General features: G+C 34.5%; 1 protein-coding gene and 1 pseudogene across 1 annotated transcript; both read left to right on the top strand.

The window, feature by feature from the left end:
• The first annotated feature begins 9,271 nt into the window (after nt 1-9,271).
• LOC148295026 (fatty acid desaturase 4, chloroplastic pseudogene) lies at nt 9,272-10,493 on the top strand (annotated as a pseudogene).
• Nucleotides 10,494-14,077: 3,584 nt separating this feature from the next.
• LOC110758161 (fatty acid desaturase 4, chloroplastic-like) lies at nt 14,078-14,846 on the top strand. The gene has a single exon (XM_021959967.2). The coding sequence runs from the start codon at nt 14,208-14,210 to the stop codon at nt 14,844-14,846; it is 639 nt and encodes a 212-aa protein (XP_021815659.1). The 5' UTR covers nt 14,078-14,207.
• The last annotated feature ends 38 nt before the right edge of the window (nt 14,847-14,884 follow it).

Here is a 14,884-nt window from a genome sequence, read left to right on the forward strand (position 1 = left end):
CTCTATTTAGCATCGTTAGTTAATGTAGTCTAATCCATTTGGTTTGATATTAAAAAAATTTAAAAACTAATATAATAATTTAATTTAATTTAAAAATAAATAAATAAGCACTAAAGATAAAAATGAGATCCAAAAACAAAAACTAAAATACTTAAGGGGGTGTATTCAATTAAGAGTTTAAAAGAGTTTAAAAGAGTTTAGAAGTTTGGGTGTATTCAATTCAGATTTTAAAAGAGTTCGTAAAAGTTTGGGTGTATTCAATTCAGATTTCAATTGATATTAAAAAAATACATCGAAATCTAGGTGTATTCAATGATGACTTTTTAAAAGTCAAACAAAATTTAGGTGTATTCAAAAAGTAATTTATTTTGAAGGAATTAATAAGTTGCCCGATTTCGTTAGAAATTAAAGTGTTAAGTATAAATACAAAAGGCTTTGACAAATCTTATGTGAACCCTAGAAACTTTGAACGTGCTCTACGCTTTCCAATCCTTGAATGTGTGTGCAAAATCTCTTCTCTTTTTCTACGCTTTCTACGCTTTACAGTGCTTGAATAATTGTTGTTGCTATACATCATCATATATCCAAGCAATTGATGTTGCTTGTATTCGATGCACATCATGTATGAATCGTTGGTGTTTCTTGAATAGTTATTGTTGCCATCATCAAATATCAATGAACAGTACATCATCATCATATTTATTGCTGTGCATGTACTTTTTCTACGATTTTTCTACTTTTCATTCTTTTCATTTTTTTTTTTGGTTCCTGTTTTTTTTGTCTTGAATAGTTTTTTGGTTGCTGTTTTTTTTTTTCTGTACTTTTTCTACATCATCCTTTTTCTTTGGTTGCTGTTCATCAAATATCGATAGCCTTCTTCATCTACAATCATCCTTTTTTTTGTTCTGTGTTTCCCTTCTTTATCAATGTACAATATATATATATATATCTAGTCCATGCCAAAACAAAAAGGAAAAAAATTATCTTCATATATGTATTTTTTCTTATGAACTAATTAAAAATTGCATGTATTATCTAGTAACATTATAAATGGGAGATTCACAACAAGGAAAAGGAAAAACACCTTATAACCCAAATAAAATCTAGAAAATCTATTTTCTTTGGATGCCCTTTTCTTATTTGGTTGTAAAGGTACTTTTCTCTTTTGAAAATCTAGAAAAACAATAAACAAACCAAATAAAAAATAAAAAATAATAAAAATATATATTTAGAACTCTAATAAACTCTTTTCAAATCTACGACAAAACTCTAACAAAAACCATCAAAATCAATCTAGGAATTCAATCAAACTCTATGTGGAGTTGATAGAAATCAATTGAACTACATTTAACTCTATAAACTTTATAACTCCATTCAACTCTTTTAAAATCTTAATTGAATACACCCCCCTTAAAAATAAAAAACAAGGCACCACCATCCAATCCCAGCTACCTCCCCCTACTCACCCATCCTAGCCGCCACCAGCATCAAAATGCTATCACACACAAAATTGTGGATTCTCAATTTCCCTTCTTTGAATGAATTGTCAATCTTCGTTTGCTCTAGGGAAGGTTTTGAGCTAGTTGTTGATGCCAATACAAAATATGGGTTCCGCAACGAGGATTCTGAGGCCTTTTGAATTGGAGCTGGTGATTGGGGCTTGAGTTGGCTTTTGGAGAAGCTGTAGAAAGCTGAAAAAATTGAGTTTACGATACGAGCTGTGAAGGGATTGGTGAAGGAGGGTCTTTTTCTTCCCTTGCTATGTTTTAATGAAGTTTCAATTTTTTAAGTTAATTATTTTAAAAAAAATTAATTTAAAAAAGTTTTTCGGTTTTTAAAAAGACAAAAAAAGGTTTATAATGTAAATTTAATGGATTGGACCACATTGGATAACTATTCTAAACACATGGACTAAATTGGCTAAATTGAAAACACATGGATTAAATTAGCCAACACTGTAAAACAAAGGGACCATTTTAACATTTAAGCCATCTATCTATCATGATTTCGACCAAAAAAAAATCTATCAGGCTCCTATCTTATTCGATATATTCAATTGGTAAATAAGACTCCTTTTGAATATTAATTATATTAATTAACTATAAGTTGAGATTTTTAATTAGTCATGTAACAAATACATCATATTGACTCGACCTATTTATTAATGGGGAAGGAAAATACTTGCATCTTTCCTTGGAAGCAGGAACTTCTATTTTCCTACTAATCACAGTTTGACATGTGTGCATAAATTTTTATTTTTGAGTTTTTTGATGAATTATTTTTGCATATGAGTCAAACTATAATTTGCTGGAAGTATGAATGCCTCCTTCCAGGGAAGGAGGGAAACAATGTCCAATGGAGACATCTATGAGAGCCCTGTAATTTGCATATGAGTCAAACTGTTGTCAAATGTCTAGCAGCATTATTTTATTATTATTAAGTTGGATGACATCTATGAGAGCACTGCCAGCAAATACGTCCTAGTAAATTTGTAGCTAGCTCAAGTGGTTAGAAGCAGTTACCCCTGCACTCAAGGTCCTATATTCGAATCTCCCCTTCCTCAATATCACTTGTAAAAAAAAAAAGACAAAAGCAAAAAATAATTTTTTGTTGTTGAGTTCAAAACCATGTTAACCAGTAATCACAATGTTGTCAGCCAATAATACATATCAAAGTATAACTTGGGTGCAAACTACAATCAGCCATCCCTCTGTCATGTACCAGTATTATAAAAGAAAGGAAACACACACAATTTGAATAGAGAATCCTTTCCTTTGGTATGAGAGAAACTTTGCGCTGCACCTAAGACATTGCCAGAAGAAGATTACAAAGACACGGGGCCTCAACTTCTCCACCTTTGTGTGCCCTGTTCTTTAGCCACAACAAGGCCCATGTCTTCCAACCCAAAACCTCCAAACCAAAAGGCAGGCATTAGTCAAGCTCTTACAAGTTACAACTACGCAATTCAATGGCTGATCATAATGTGGTCTCTTACAATGCAATGATTGAAGGTTACTGAAGACATGATAAGATGTCTAAGACATCATAACTGTCTCTAGACATTCGTCAGCCTTCTTGGTTTCTCAGCTGATTTATTTACATTGGAATTGAGCAAGCAAATCCATGGCCTGGTCACCAAATATGGGTACTGTTTGGACGTAATTGCTGGCAGTGCTCTCATAGATGTTTATTCCAAGTGTGTGAGGTGTGTTTATCGATGTACTAGGATTAAATATTAAGTTGGATGACCTTTTTTGTCTTTTTATACAACAATAAAACTTAAGAATTTAATAATTTAAGTATCGGGGTGAAAAAATTTCCCTTGTCAGTATATGAAATTTAACATATTTTTTTGCCTTCCTGTTTGTACGCATTTTATCTTTTGGCTCCCCTTTGAGCCTTTTGCCTTGAGTCATTATGAATGTTTAAAAATAACATCATGACCATTTAAAAAGAATAATAAAATAAATAAGTTAAAAAAGGAGGCTACCCTTATGAACGAGAGTCGGTCTCATTCCGGTCTGGAGCTGAATCAAGAATTATAAAGAAATTTGTATAGTATAGATGCATACCATTCTTACTGTTTTCTTTTGTTAATCTAAATTATATTATATTTATTTTTTCATATTCATTGATGTGTGGAAATTTTGGTTTTGGTGACTTTTATTCTTTTGATCCTATATATTTGATCTCAAGCCTATTTTGTGCTTTGTTACTTCTCCTTTTTTTGGGTCGAATACTATAATGAGGCATTATCTATATCTTATTAGTTGGGGGCTTAGGAATGTGAAATACATCCTTTTCCGAGTATAAAATAAAAATGTGACATTTATTTTGTGTTTTAAAAAAAAACGTGTTTTTTTCAAGAAAAAAATGGCTAACTTTTATCTATTTATTTTAAAACTAACATTTAGTTTTTAAAGAAAACCCTAAGGAAAAATTAGTCGCCATCCCTTTTGGGGGTTGGAGGCCTCCTTCCCTATCTCCTCCCTTCTCCTTTCATCCCTTCTTTTCTCCTTCCTTCTCTTTTACCTCAAGATTGTTAGTTTATTTTATGGTGTAGAAGCAGTCGCCGTCAAGAGGGAATCCACGTTAGTGCTAAAGTGGGCTCCAGCCCAATCCTATTTTTGAGATTAGGCTTAATTTGAAAGCCAAACCTAGATATGTAAATCAAATATTAGCCCAAAGTTTCTAAAGTCATCACCAGACCAAACTCCAGGCAGCTTCTTTGGGCCAACTTCTTTTCACGTGAAGTCATGATAGCTTTTTCTCTCTATCTCTCTCCCTTTTCTCTTTCTCTTTCTTCTTTGACATTTCTTTTTCTTCTTTAATCTCTTGGCCCGTTTAATTCTTTCCATTCTCTTTTCTTTTTCTTTCTTCTCTCTCTTTTCTTGTTCTTGTTGTTTCTCTTTCTTTCCTTTTGTCTTCTTTATTTGTTTTATTAAGTCTCTATTTCTCTCTTCTTCCTTTTTTTCATGTGTTTTTCAGTCTACACATTGATAGTGGTTTTATTTTGTGAAGATGTTGAATAGGTGGTTTGACCAGCTCGACCGAATCACCATAATAATAGATGTCCAAAAAATTAATTTTAGCCCACCCCTGTAAAAAAATCCCAGGTCCGCCGTTAGTTGCCGTGAAACAATGTCATTGCCATGATATAGTCATTGTATTTTGACCCAAGTACATAAGGAGTTGGCTCCCTTCGACATAATTTGGAGCTCTAAAGAGGGGAAGATGTCTGGTCCCGTTGGGTTCGAGTTTAGCTAGTGAGGGACTATAAGTTTAACCGGTATGGTGCTATGATTTTCTTCGGGTAGCCAAGAAGATGTGGGGTGGTGGTCCTGTTTCTTAGTTTTTTTTTTAGACAAATAGTTTTCATAAACTATTTAGGATTTTGCTTTGATTTGTTTTATATTTATGATTTTTATTTCTTTTTAGCTTCTGGCTTCTGATGCGGATTTGTCGTTTCTGTTGTTACGCAGCGAATTTGTATTGTAGGTTTGAGTACACGTGCTTATGGTTGCTGGTTCGGGGATTTAGTCATTGTTTAGGTTGTGCATGATTCTTGCCAGATCAATTCAACATGTTGTTGTGTTTAGTCATTAGAAAAGATGTACCCATATTTGGCATATAGTTTCTTTGTACTTTTGTTTGTTCATCAATAATATAAAATCGCATTATTTTTTTAAACAACTATCTTTTTCTTTACATAAAACAAACTAGCGTTTTCTTTATTAAAAAAAATTCACCTTCTTTATTTAATTTTTTTAACAAGGTGTAAGAAAATTGTAAAAAAAAAAAAGGATAAATAGGAGGAAATGTGAAAGTAATACATTTAATAAGGGTAAATTTGGAAAACAAAAGCTAGCTAGTCTTATGTATAGATGACATTATTTTAAGTGAAGGAAAAGTGACACATGTCATGAGAGAAAGGGAGAAGGGACAAAAGAGAAGGTTGCTAGCATTCCCTTTTACTAATTTCATACGGCCTATACATACAGGGTATATACATACAGTTCTTTTCTCATACGAATGTCCGTACGTTATTACCATGCGGATGCTATTACAAACATGGAGGAAATCAAAGAGGGATAGTAGAAAATACATAGTATCCAGAAGGTAATAATGTACAGACATCCGCATAGGAGAATATATATATATCTCAATTCCTAGTGAGGAAAGTAGCCATTACCAAAAGAAAATTTGCGTAAGTTTATTTTTGATTTTTTAAGTCAATTTTATCATTTTGATCCCCCAGTTTCGGTTTTGTCAATTTTATCCTTGTAGTTTCCATTCGAAGAATTCAATAACACATCAATCTATCAAATTCCTTCAAATTCAAGTTTTGACCACATGCCCTTCACGTGGAGAGGTACTTCAGTTCACTTAAGCCATTTTGGAGGCCTAGCCATAATTTTGCATCGTTTTTTTGTTTTTAGAAAAACATTCGATGATGCCACAGCCTGATCAGCTCCATCTCCACCCGCTACCCAAGCCCAACCCCACCATCTCCCTCTTGCCCGAGTGAACTTACAAAATGATGAACTTGGGTTATGGGTAAGAAATTTTTTTGTATTTACTGATATGAGTTTCTTAAATTTCTAAAAGATTGGGTTTTGTTGTTAAGGGGCAAAGACTCATTGAGTAACCCAAAGTTCGGGTTGTTGAAGCCTTCAAGCATAGTTTTGCTCATAAAAGATTGGAACGCAATGTGTTGGATTGAGCACTCTGAAAGCTGAAGAATGTTGAAAATGTGATGGAGAGAGAGAGAGAGAGAGAGTGGGTTGGGGAGGTGGGGCTGGGGATGGGATGGGGGTTGGGTGTGGGTTGCTGCTGGGGGTGACAGAAGAGGAAGGGAGGGGAATACGAAGGAGAAAGGAGGGATGGCTATAGGTTTTATTTATTTATTTATTTATTTATTTTATACTTATAAATTTAAAATTTGATGTTTTAATCTTAATTTTTTAAATGGATTTTTTGTTTTAAATTACTATCTTTTATTTAAAGACATGTGGCTCTATATTATTGGATGTGTGGGCTCCACATATATCCCACATTAGCAACTTAACATAAAATTTGATAGAACCTAATAGCAAGAACCAAACTTAACATAAAGGACCAAAGCTGATAATTTCGCAAACCTCAATGACCATTTGTGATAAAAATCCAAAATTAAAATATTGCAATAAAATAAATTGTTGAAACTTCTTGTTCCAATAAAAAATGAATCAAAGAACTTCAAATCTTTATTTGCTTTTTAAGAATTAGGGAACTTCAAGTCCACAAATATTTATATTATAAGAATTAAAATCCAAGGATCTTCTGGCCCTTACATGATTGAATAAGAACTAAGGAACTTCTAGTCCTCCATTAGTTGTATAAGAATAGAGATTCTCGAGTCTCTCACTTTGCTCCTTAATGAAAATATTGGATTTTTGACAAATAACAAAATACAGATGAAATATTGTAAGTAGATAGACAAGATAGATATCTATAATAAAAATGCAAATTCGTCAAAACTCATGCACTAAATATGTAAATGAGAAATATAATAAAACAATTCTTATCTGTTTGGAATCTTGTCATTCAACTACTTTTTGTCGATCCACTTCTTTCCATTTGATAAGCTTGTGTAATAAGAGCTTTCATACTTGAGACGAAACTGTGCTATCTCAAGTGGTTAGAGACTCGTGCTGATAACGTGTTATATAACTAAGGGAATTTGTAGAGAGAAATGAGGAGTAGAGGAAGCCAATCGAAATTAGTCACTAAACTTCTACCAGTCATCTTTGAAAAGTACCTATTTATAGGCTGACAACTATGGGTATTCAACCTACAAATTATAGCTACTAATTACAATAATAAGAGCATAAGTTACGAACATGAAAAGATTGAGATAATGAGTGTTATGGTGGTCATCCACATTCACATATATTTATTACAATTAGAAGCTCTTTTTTTTAATTTGTAAATTCCTATCTTAATATTTGCATTATGTATAATTATAACATGCTAGAAATATATTAATGCATATTTTGGCCAATCTCTAGAAAGGGTCATGTTTTCTATATAGATATGTATATAAGAAATTAAGTATAAAGTTGACTTCATCTCTTTATTTTACAAGCAACAACCGTAATTTCTTTTAGCTTTGTGTGTAATTCTTGGGGTAATGCATTCCTTTCTTCCTTTAGCTTTGTGGATAGTTGGACTTGGATGAGTAATAATTGAAATGATATATCTTTCTAATATGATATCGACAAGTCATAAAGCCCAAGAACCAAATGTCCCAACGTAGTGAAAAACAATTTATTGCCGTCCATATTTTCGGTGCCACTCAAATGCTAAAATGTGACATTTGGAATGGGTTGCAACACAATTACGCTTCACAATCACTACAAATATATTTTTATCCATATATATAAAGTGGAATTCTCAAAAAACCAAAAAATACTTATTGTCAGGAAAATATTTCGTATGCGCCTAGACTTATAAAACATGAGAAATCAAATAATTTGTCATTCTTGACCAAAATAAAAAACGAAAAAATGATTCCCCATTCCCAAATTCTTTTTATCATAAACCAAACACACCCTAAAGATAAAAATTAATACTAAGCTTTACCCTTAAGGGCTTATAACTCGAGTAGTTAAGAGTATTTACCCTTGCATCCAAGGTCCTATGTTCAATTCTCTCCTCCCTTGATATCTCTTATTTATACCTCAGTATGCTATTCTATAGTCCATGCTTAGGGCATCTCCAATAACAGTTTCCTAGATTTCAAGGAAAAAATTTAGATGTCCCTCTTGAACTATTTCTTGTGTTTCATATTAATTTTAATTTGGCTTTGAGCCTTTTAAACTTTCAAAATGTTCTAATGTTACCTTAGAAAGTGGAGTTTAGGAAAATCAACCACAACAACCAGGAAGTTGAGCACAATATTGACAAGGATCTCATTTGAATATTATTCCGTATATGCTTAAGGACTTGAATATTCCTCAACTTCCAATTATTTTATCATCGCGTTCAGTCCCATAATTTACAAAATGATTTTCAAAGAAAGAAATTTGATTATTCCAAAAAAAAAAAAAAAGGAAAGAAAGAAAGAAAGGAGACGGCACTTCACCACTATCTCAAATCTAACTTATATGCCAGTACCACCGGACAATAAATTAAAGACTGTCCTTTTTCTTTGCACTCATCTTTTCGATCAAACTACATCCACGGCTCAAATGATTCCACGTATGTAAATCTGCCCCCACATGTTAGGGCAATTTGACTGTTCAAGTGAGAATCGGTTGTTGGCTCAAGTTGTGAGAGGGATAGGGAAAAGGGCAGGATTAGGGTAAGTTATCAAATTGATCTCCATCTTAGTGTTTGAAAAGAAAATTCAACTTTTTTGTGTTGTTAAATTAAGAGACACAGCAAATTGCTTACTTCACTTAAAATTTTAAATTCTAAATACGAGATTTATTAATTCAAAATAATAATAATAATAATCTAATAACATAACATGTCAACAGTGACAAAAAGTCATTAATCATATTTGAGCTCTTTATATGAGAGGGGGTGACCTTTTAAAGTCCAAACCAAACGAAAAGAACATCATACGTGACAAAGTCACAATAAGGCATTTGAGGATTTCAGAAACCCCACGCATCCCCCATGCCTACCACATCATTTCCTCTCTCTCTCTCTCTCTCTCTCTCTCTCTCTCTCATCAGCTTCTCACCACAAAACCACCTCCACAGCTCCAAATTCCACTCTATATATATATATTTTGCCTCCAGTTAGCCTCTTACATTGGTTTCTCTTTAGCACCGTCCAATGTCTATCTTAACTCAAGCCAAGTTCCACCCAAGTCTCCAACACCAACTCCACACAAGCCACTCTCCAATCCTCCGCACAGCTGTGCATTGCTCTGCCACCACCACCACCAAGCCCAAGCCCAAACCCGTAAAGCTAGACCTCGAACCACAAATACGGCGGCTCGAGCCCCAACCGCCCCTCCTCCCGAACCCCACCCGCCCCCAGCTCAACGACCCAAGTTTGCTCTCAACATGGTCTCACCGTGCATGGGTGGCAAGTGGGTGCACAACAGTTCTAGTTTCCCTAGCCAAGTCCATAACTTGTGCAGCCAATTCACACATGTGGGCTGAGCCCATTTTAGCTGGCTTGGTTGGATATGTGCTGGCTGATCTTGGCTCCGGAGTCTACCATTGGGGCATAGACAATTACGGTGGAGCCTCAACTCCAATTTTTGGTGCCCAAATTGAGGCATTTCAAGGGCACCACAAGTGGCCTTGGACAATCACCAGGCGAGAATTTGCCAACAATCTGCATGCCCTTGCTCGTGTTGTGACTTTCGTAGTGCTCCCCATAGACCTTGTTTGTGATGATCCAATTGTTAATGGGTTTGTTGCAGTGTGCTCAGGGTCCATTATGTTTAGCCAACAGTTTCATGCTTGGGCGCATGGCACAAAGAGCAGGCTGCCTCCGTTGGTGGTGGCATTGCAGGATTTCGGCGTCTTGGTGTCCCGGTCGCAGCATTCAGCGCATCACCGGGAGCCTTACAACAACAATTACTGCATTGTGAGTGGAGTTTGGAATGAGTTCTTGGATAAGCACAAGGTTTTTGAGGCATTGGAGATGATCTTGTTTTTTAAGCAAGGGGTGAGGCCTAGGTCTTGGAGTGAGCCTAGCTCTGAATGGATTGAAGAGACAGAGACCACTTCTCAACTTACAGCCCAATGAACATTCTTTTTTTACTTTTTACTTTTTTACTTTTGGAGCTTTCGTTTACTTTTTTTTTTAAACTTCCCAGATTTATTTACTCCTGCATAATGTACATTGTAAGATTTATTTCAAGAGATTAGGTGATATGAGTCTATGTATATGATCATCACCAGCTCTTGAATCAGGTGTTCTTGAACTTAATCTATATATATAAAGCAAAAGGTAGAGAATGGTGAAACATTCAAAATACCAGAAAATGTCATTAGTTAATGCAAACATTAAGAATTGAAATTATTAATTAAATGAGAATAATATGATAAATTCACATTTTTTCATATTTTAAAAAATTAAAACTAAAAGAAAAATCGGATAATGGATTCTATTTTTATGGAAAACAACTACCCATTATCTTTTTTAATTCTAAAATAAATAAATAAAATATATATATATATATATATATATATATATATATATATATATATATATTTTTAAAAGGCCTCTCGCAGGCGCGGAAGCGCGTGCGGAGAGGCTAGTATTTCTTAATGTATATTGTAAGATTTATTTCAAGAGATTGTTGACCATTTCTAAAGGAAGTGGTAGTAAAGTAGCATGAGTTAGTTATTCCCTCCAACTGTCTCCTTTTATAAGATGGAATACATTGTCCATCAGCAGTCTGTTGGATCAACTCCCCCCAAACCCTCACTTCCCAAATTATTTACCATTCTAGTTGGCAGATGCGCTGAACTTGGGCTTCCAGAGTTTATGACAAATTGAAAAAGATGGTGTTTGTACCACTTTGCAAAACCCAAGGGAAGGTATTGTATAGTAGTGTAGCTCGAAAGTCCGAGTGTCGTATCTACAGAGAGCAGTGTAAAGAAAATAACAGAGATGAAAAAAGAACAAGTGTGATTGAGAGGTGGATTTATGCAAGATTTGATTTAGAGAAAATTTAATTGACTAAAACACTAAGGCATTGGGGTTCCACTTTTAACATAAACATGCAACTCTTAATAATTTGATCCACAAAATATTTTCCAATGTAGTTGTTCAAAATAATTAAAGCTCTTTTTAATTTCCTTTAGAAGTATTCTAAGCATAACTTGTACCATTGGCAACAAACTATCAAATAATAATCTTCATCAAAATTCTATTAATCTTTAGTAATTCTCTTCTATTTTAAAAGCATGAAAGTTTTTACTACACAATGGGAAACATGATTGAACCCATGAAATAGATTATCAAACATTCATCAATCAATTAAAAAGAAAACTACAAATTCCATTTGAACAAAAACTACAAATCCACATTAAAGCTTAAGTTTGGATCAAACTAATAAAAATTACACACTCATATTAAAAGTTTAGCCTTAGCTAGGGAGTTAGTTCCCCATAAAATACATAAAACTTAAATAGAAATTTAGAACTATAAAGATAGAGGAAGGAGAGAAAGCTCAAGAGTTGTGGAGCTTGATATCTTGAATGTTGTGGAGGATCTCTCTATTTATAGGAGAAGCTCATGTTGCAACCTTGCAATATGTCTTGAATAAATTATTATCCCATCATGCCATTCTCGCAGCTTTCATCCTCTTTAATTCTTCAATTGATGCTCCACTTCCATTGTTTATTGCCATCATGATTCCATTTCCTTATCTCTTTCCTTTTATTCCACACTTTCTCATTCTTTATATTTCCTTTTGGTTGGCTGGGCAATACCCAATTTTCATTTGCTATTCTTTTCCTTTGGTGGCCAACCATCTCTCTCTTTGCATTCCTTTGGCATGTGCAAACCTCCAAAAGGTAGCCTTTCATCATCTTGTTGCCAACCCACGTGATTACCCATGGCATGTTTATTGTGCATAGTCCAAGTTGATTAAGCCATCCTTGTAACAACAACACCTCACATGTGACATACCCAAGTATCAAAGCAATTTGTCCAAAATTAAACAAATATCATTTAAGAGATATTACATGTAATAATTATGTGCTCATCATATGGCAAATTGAAATCATTCAATTATATTTGTCTAATAAATAATAAAATTTGGAAGAGAAAAAAAAGATAGGAAAAATAACTCTCTTTATTTTATTTTATTTTTTTGGAACATTTAGGCCATCTTCAATCATAGGGCTAAATGTAGTCCAAGGCTAAAAATTTAGCCCTCCAAAATATTTATTTTTTAAAGAATAGTGCATAGCTAAATTTTTCCATCCCTAGCCATTCATGGCTATATTTTAGGGTCATTCATATTTTATTATTTTGAGAAAAACTATGATACAACACTCATATATTTCACAACTATGTATTGTTTGAATTAAACTACGATTTAGAGACAATATTTTTTAATTTATATATTTTTTTAAACAAAATGAATTTAAAACATTTAAAAAGGTTTTAAATAAATAAATAAAAAATAACTTTTCAATCAATGGTTCTAACCTCCAATGATCAGAAACCAATTATATATATATTTTAAACAAAAATAATTTTAAAACATTTAAAAAGGTTATTAAAAATAAAAATAAAAACCTAACTGTTAGCTGACGTCATTGATGATGTTAATGGCCCTTTAATATTGGCTGTTGGATTTGCAGTTGCGCTAGATATTTCGTGCTCTTGCCCACGCGTGATACTTTCTCATCTTGGAAAGCACATGCGCTGGACTCACCAAAAAAATTTGGCCTAGGCCAAAACTGGGCTACATTTGGCTTAGTTGGAGGGCTAAAGAGTCAAATGTGGCTCTCCAAATTTGGCCCAAACTTTTTTTAGCCCATGACTAGAGATGAGTTTTGCATTATTTTAGGGCTATATTTGGCCTATGGCCCATGACTGGAGATGGCCTTACACTATGACCCCTTGGGTTACGGATCCTAGATCCGCCATTGTCCGTGCCCTGAGACAACAAACTCTTTCGAGGCTTTTAATCCAATTGCAAGTTGACCAAAAAAAGATGCAAAAAATTCTTTCCAAATGGTCCATGTAGGTAAATAAATGAACTTCCTCGTGCACGAACTCTATAGAGGTTGTTTTTAGGTTGTGTTTTCCTTGTGGTTTTTTTTTTTTTTTTTTTTTTTTGCCCTTGCCTTCTTTTGAGGTTTTTAATCCAATTGCAAGTTGACCAAAAAATTCTATCCTAATAGTCTATTTAGGTAAATAAATGAACTTCCTCATGCACAAATCCTATCCCAATGGTCCATAATTCTACCCCCCACACTTCTCCTATAACTACGACACCATTCTAAGAATGGGTATATAACTAAATATTTCTATATGTTCTCCAAAATAGGCTCTAATGTTGGTTTCTCCTTAACACCCTCCAATCTCTATCTCAACTGAAACGAAGTTCCGCCAAAATCCCCAGCACCAAACTCCCACCCTCAGCAGCACAAGTATGATTTGCTCTTTCACAACGAATATCAAGCCCAACACCAACAACCTAGTAATCAGAGGCGCCATCCGTCCCCAGCTCAATGACCCAAGTTTGCTATCAACATGGTCTCATCGTGCGTGGGTTGCAGTGGTAGAACCAGGAATTTTATCAAGGAGGGTCAACTTTAAATAGCTTTATAATTACAATGAACTTAGTTTTTATGGAAAAATATATATAAGAATTCATTATAATGATTAAATTTCAATATCACAAATTTAATATCTTAGTAAGTATAACCCAAATTCTAGCAACCTAAAGATGATGAAAGAGTATCAAAAGTTGATTTTAGATAGAATGAGAAAATCAAATAAAATCCATGACACACACGTATAAATGACATATGAAGACATGAAATCAAATATAGATCATATTCATGTTCATTGTAGACAATTTACATTTGTTAGAAGGGTCAATAGTAAGTATAGCTATAAAACAATTTGGATGACATAGATAAATATAATGTTTTCAAAATATTGAGAATGGTCAAGTGACCCTTGTGGGCCTTAATTGGCTCCGCCAATGGTGGGTTGCATGTGGCTGCACCATGGTGCTAGTTTCTCTAGCCAAGTCCATAATTAGTGCAGCCAATTCACACATATGGCTGGAGCCCATTTTAGCAGGCTTGGTGGGCTATGTGTTGGCTGACCTTGGCTCCGGAATTTACCACTGGGGAATTGACAATTACGGTAGTGCCTTAACCCCAATTGTTGGCGCCCAAATTGAGGCATTTCAAGGTCACCACAAGTGGCCATGGACAATAACCAGGCGCCAATTCGCGAACAATTTACATGTTGTGGCTCGTGTTGTGACTTTCATGGTGCTTCCTATAGACGTCGTTTGTGATGATCCAATTGTTCATGGGTTAGTTGTAGGTTGCTCAGGTTCCATTATGTTTTGCCAACAATTTCATGCTTGGGCTCACGGCACGAAGAGCCAGTTGCCGCCAGTAGTCATGGCACTGCAAGACTTGGGAATCTTGGTATCGCGGTCACAGCATGCGGCGCACCACCAGAAGCCTTACAACAACAATTACTGCATTGTGAGTGGAGTCTGGAATAGGTTTCTGGACAAGCATAAGGTTTTTGAGGCATTGGAGATGATGTTATTTTTGAAGCAAGGGGTGCGCCCCAGGTCTTGGAGTGAGCCTACCTCTGAATGGACAGAAGAAACTGAGAGTTCTTGAAAGAGATGAGATGATGTCTATATATATGATCATAGATG

Source organism: Prunus avium, chromosome 4 (genome assembly GCF_965620075.1).
Source record: "Prunus avium chromosome 4, drPruAviu1.hap1.1, whole genome shotgun sequence".
Classification (NCBI taxonomy): domain Eukaryota; kingdom Viridiplantae; phylum Streptophyta; class Magnoliopsida; order Rosales; family Rosaceae; genus Prunus; species Prunus avium.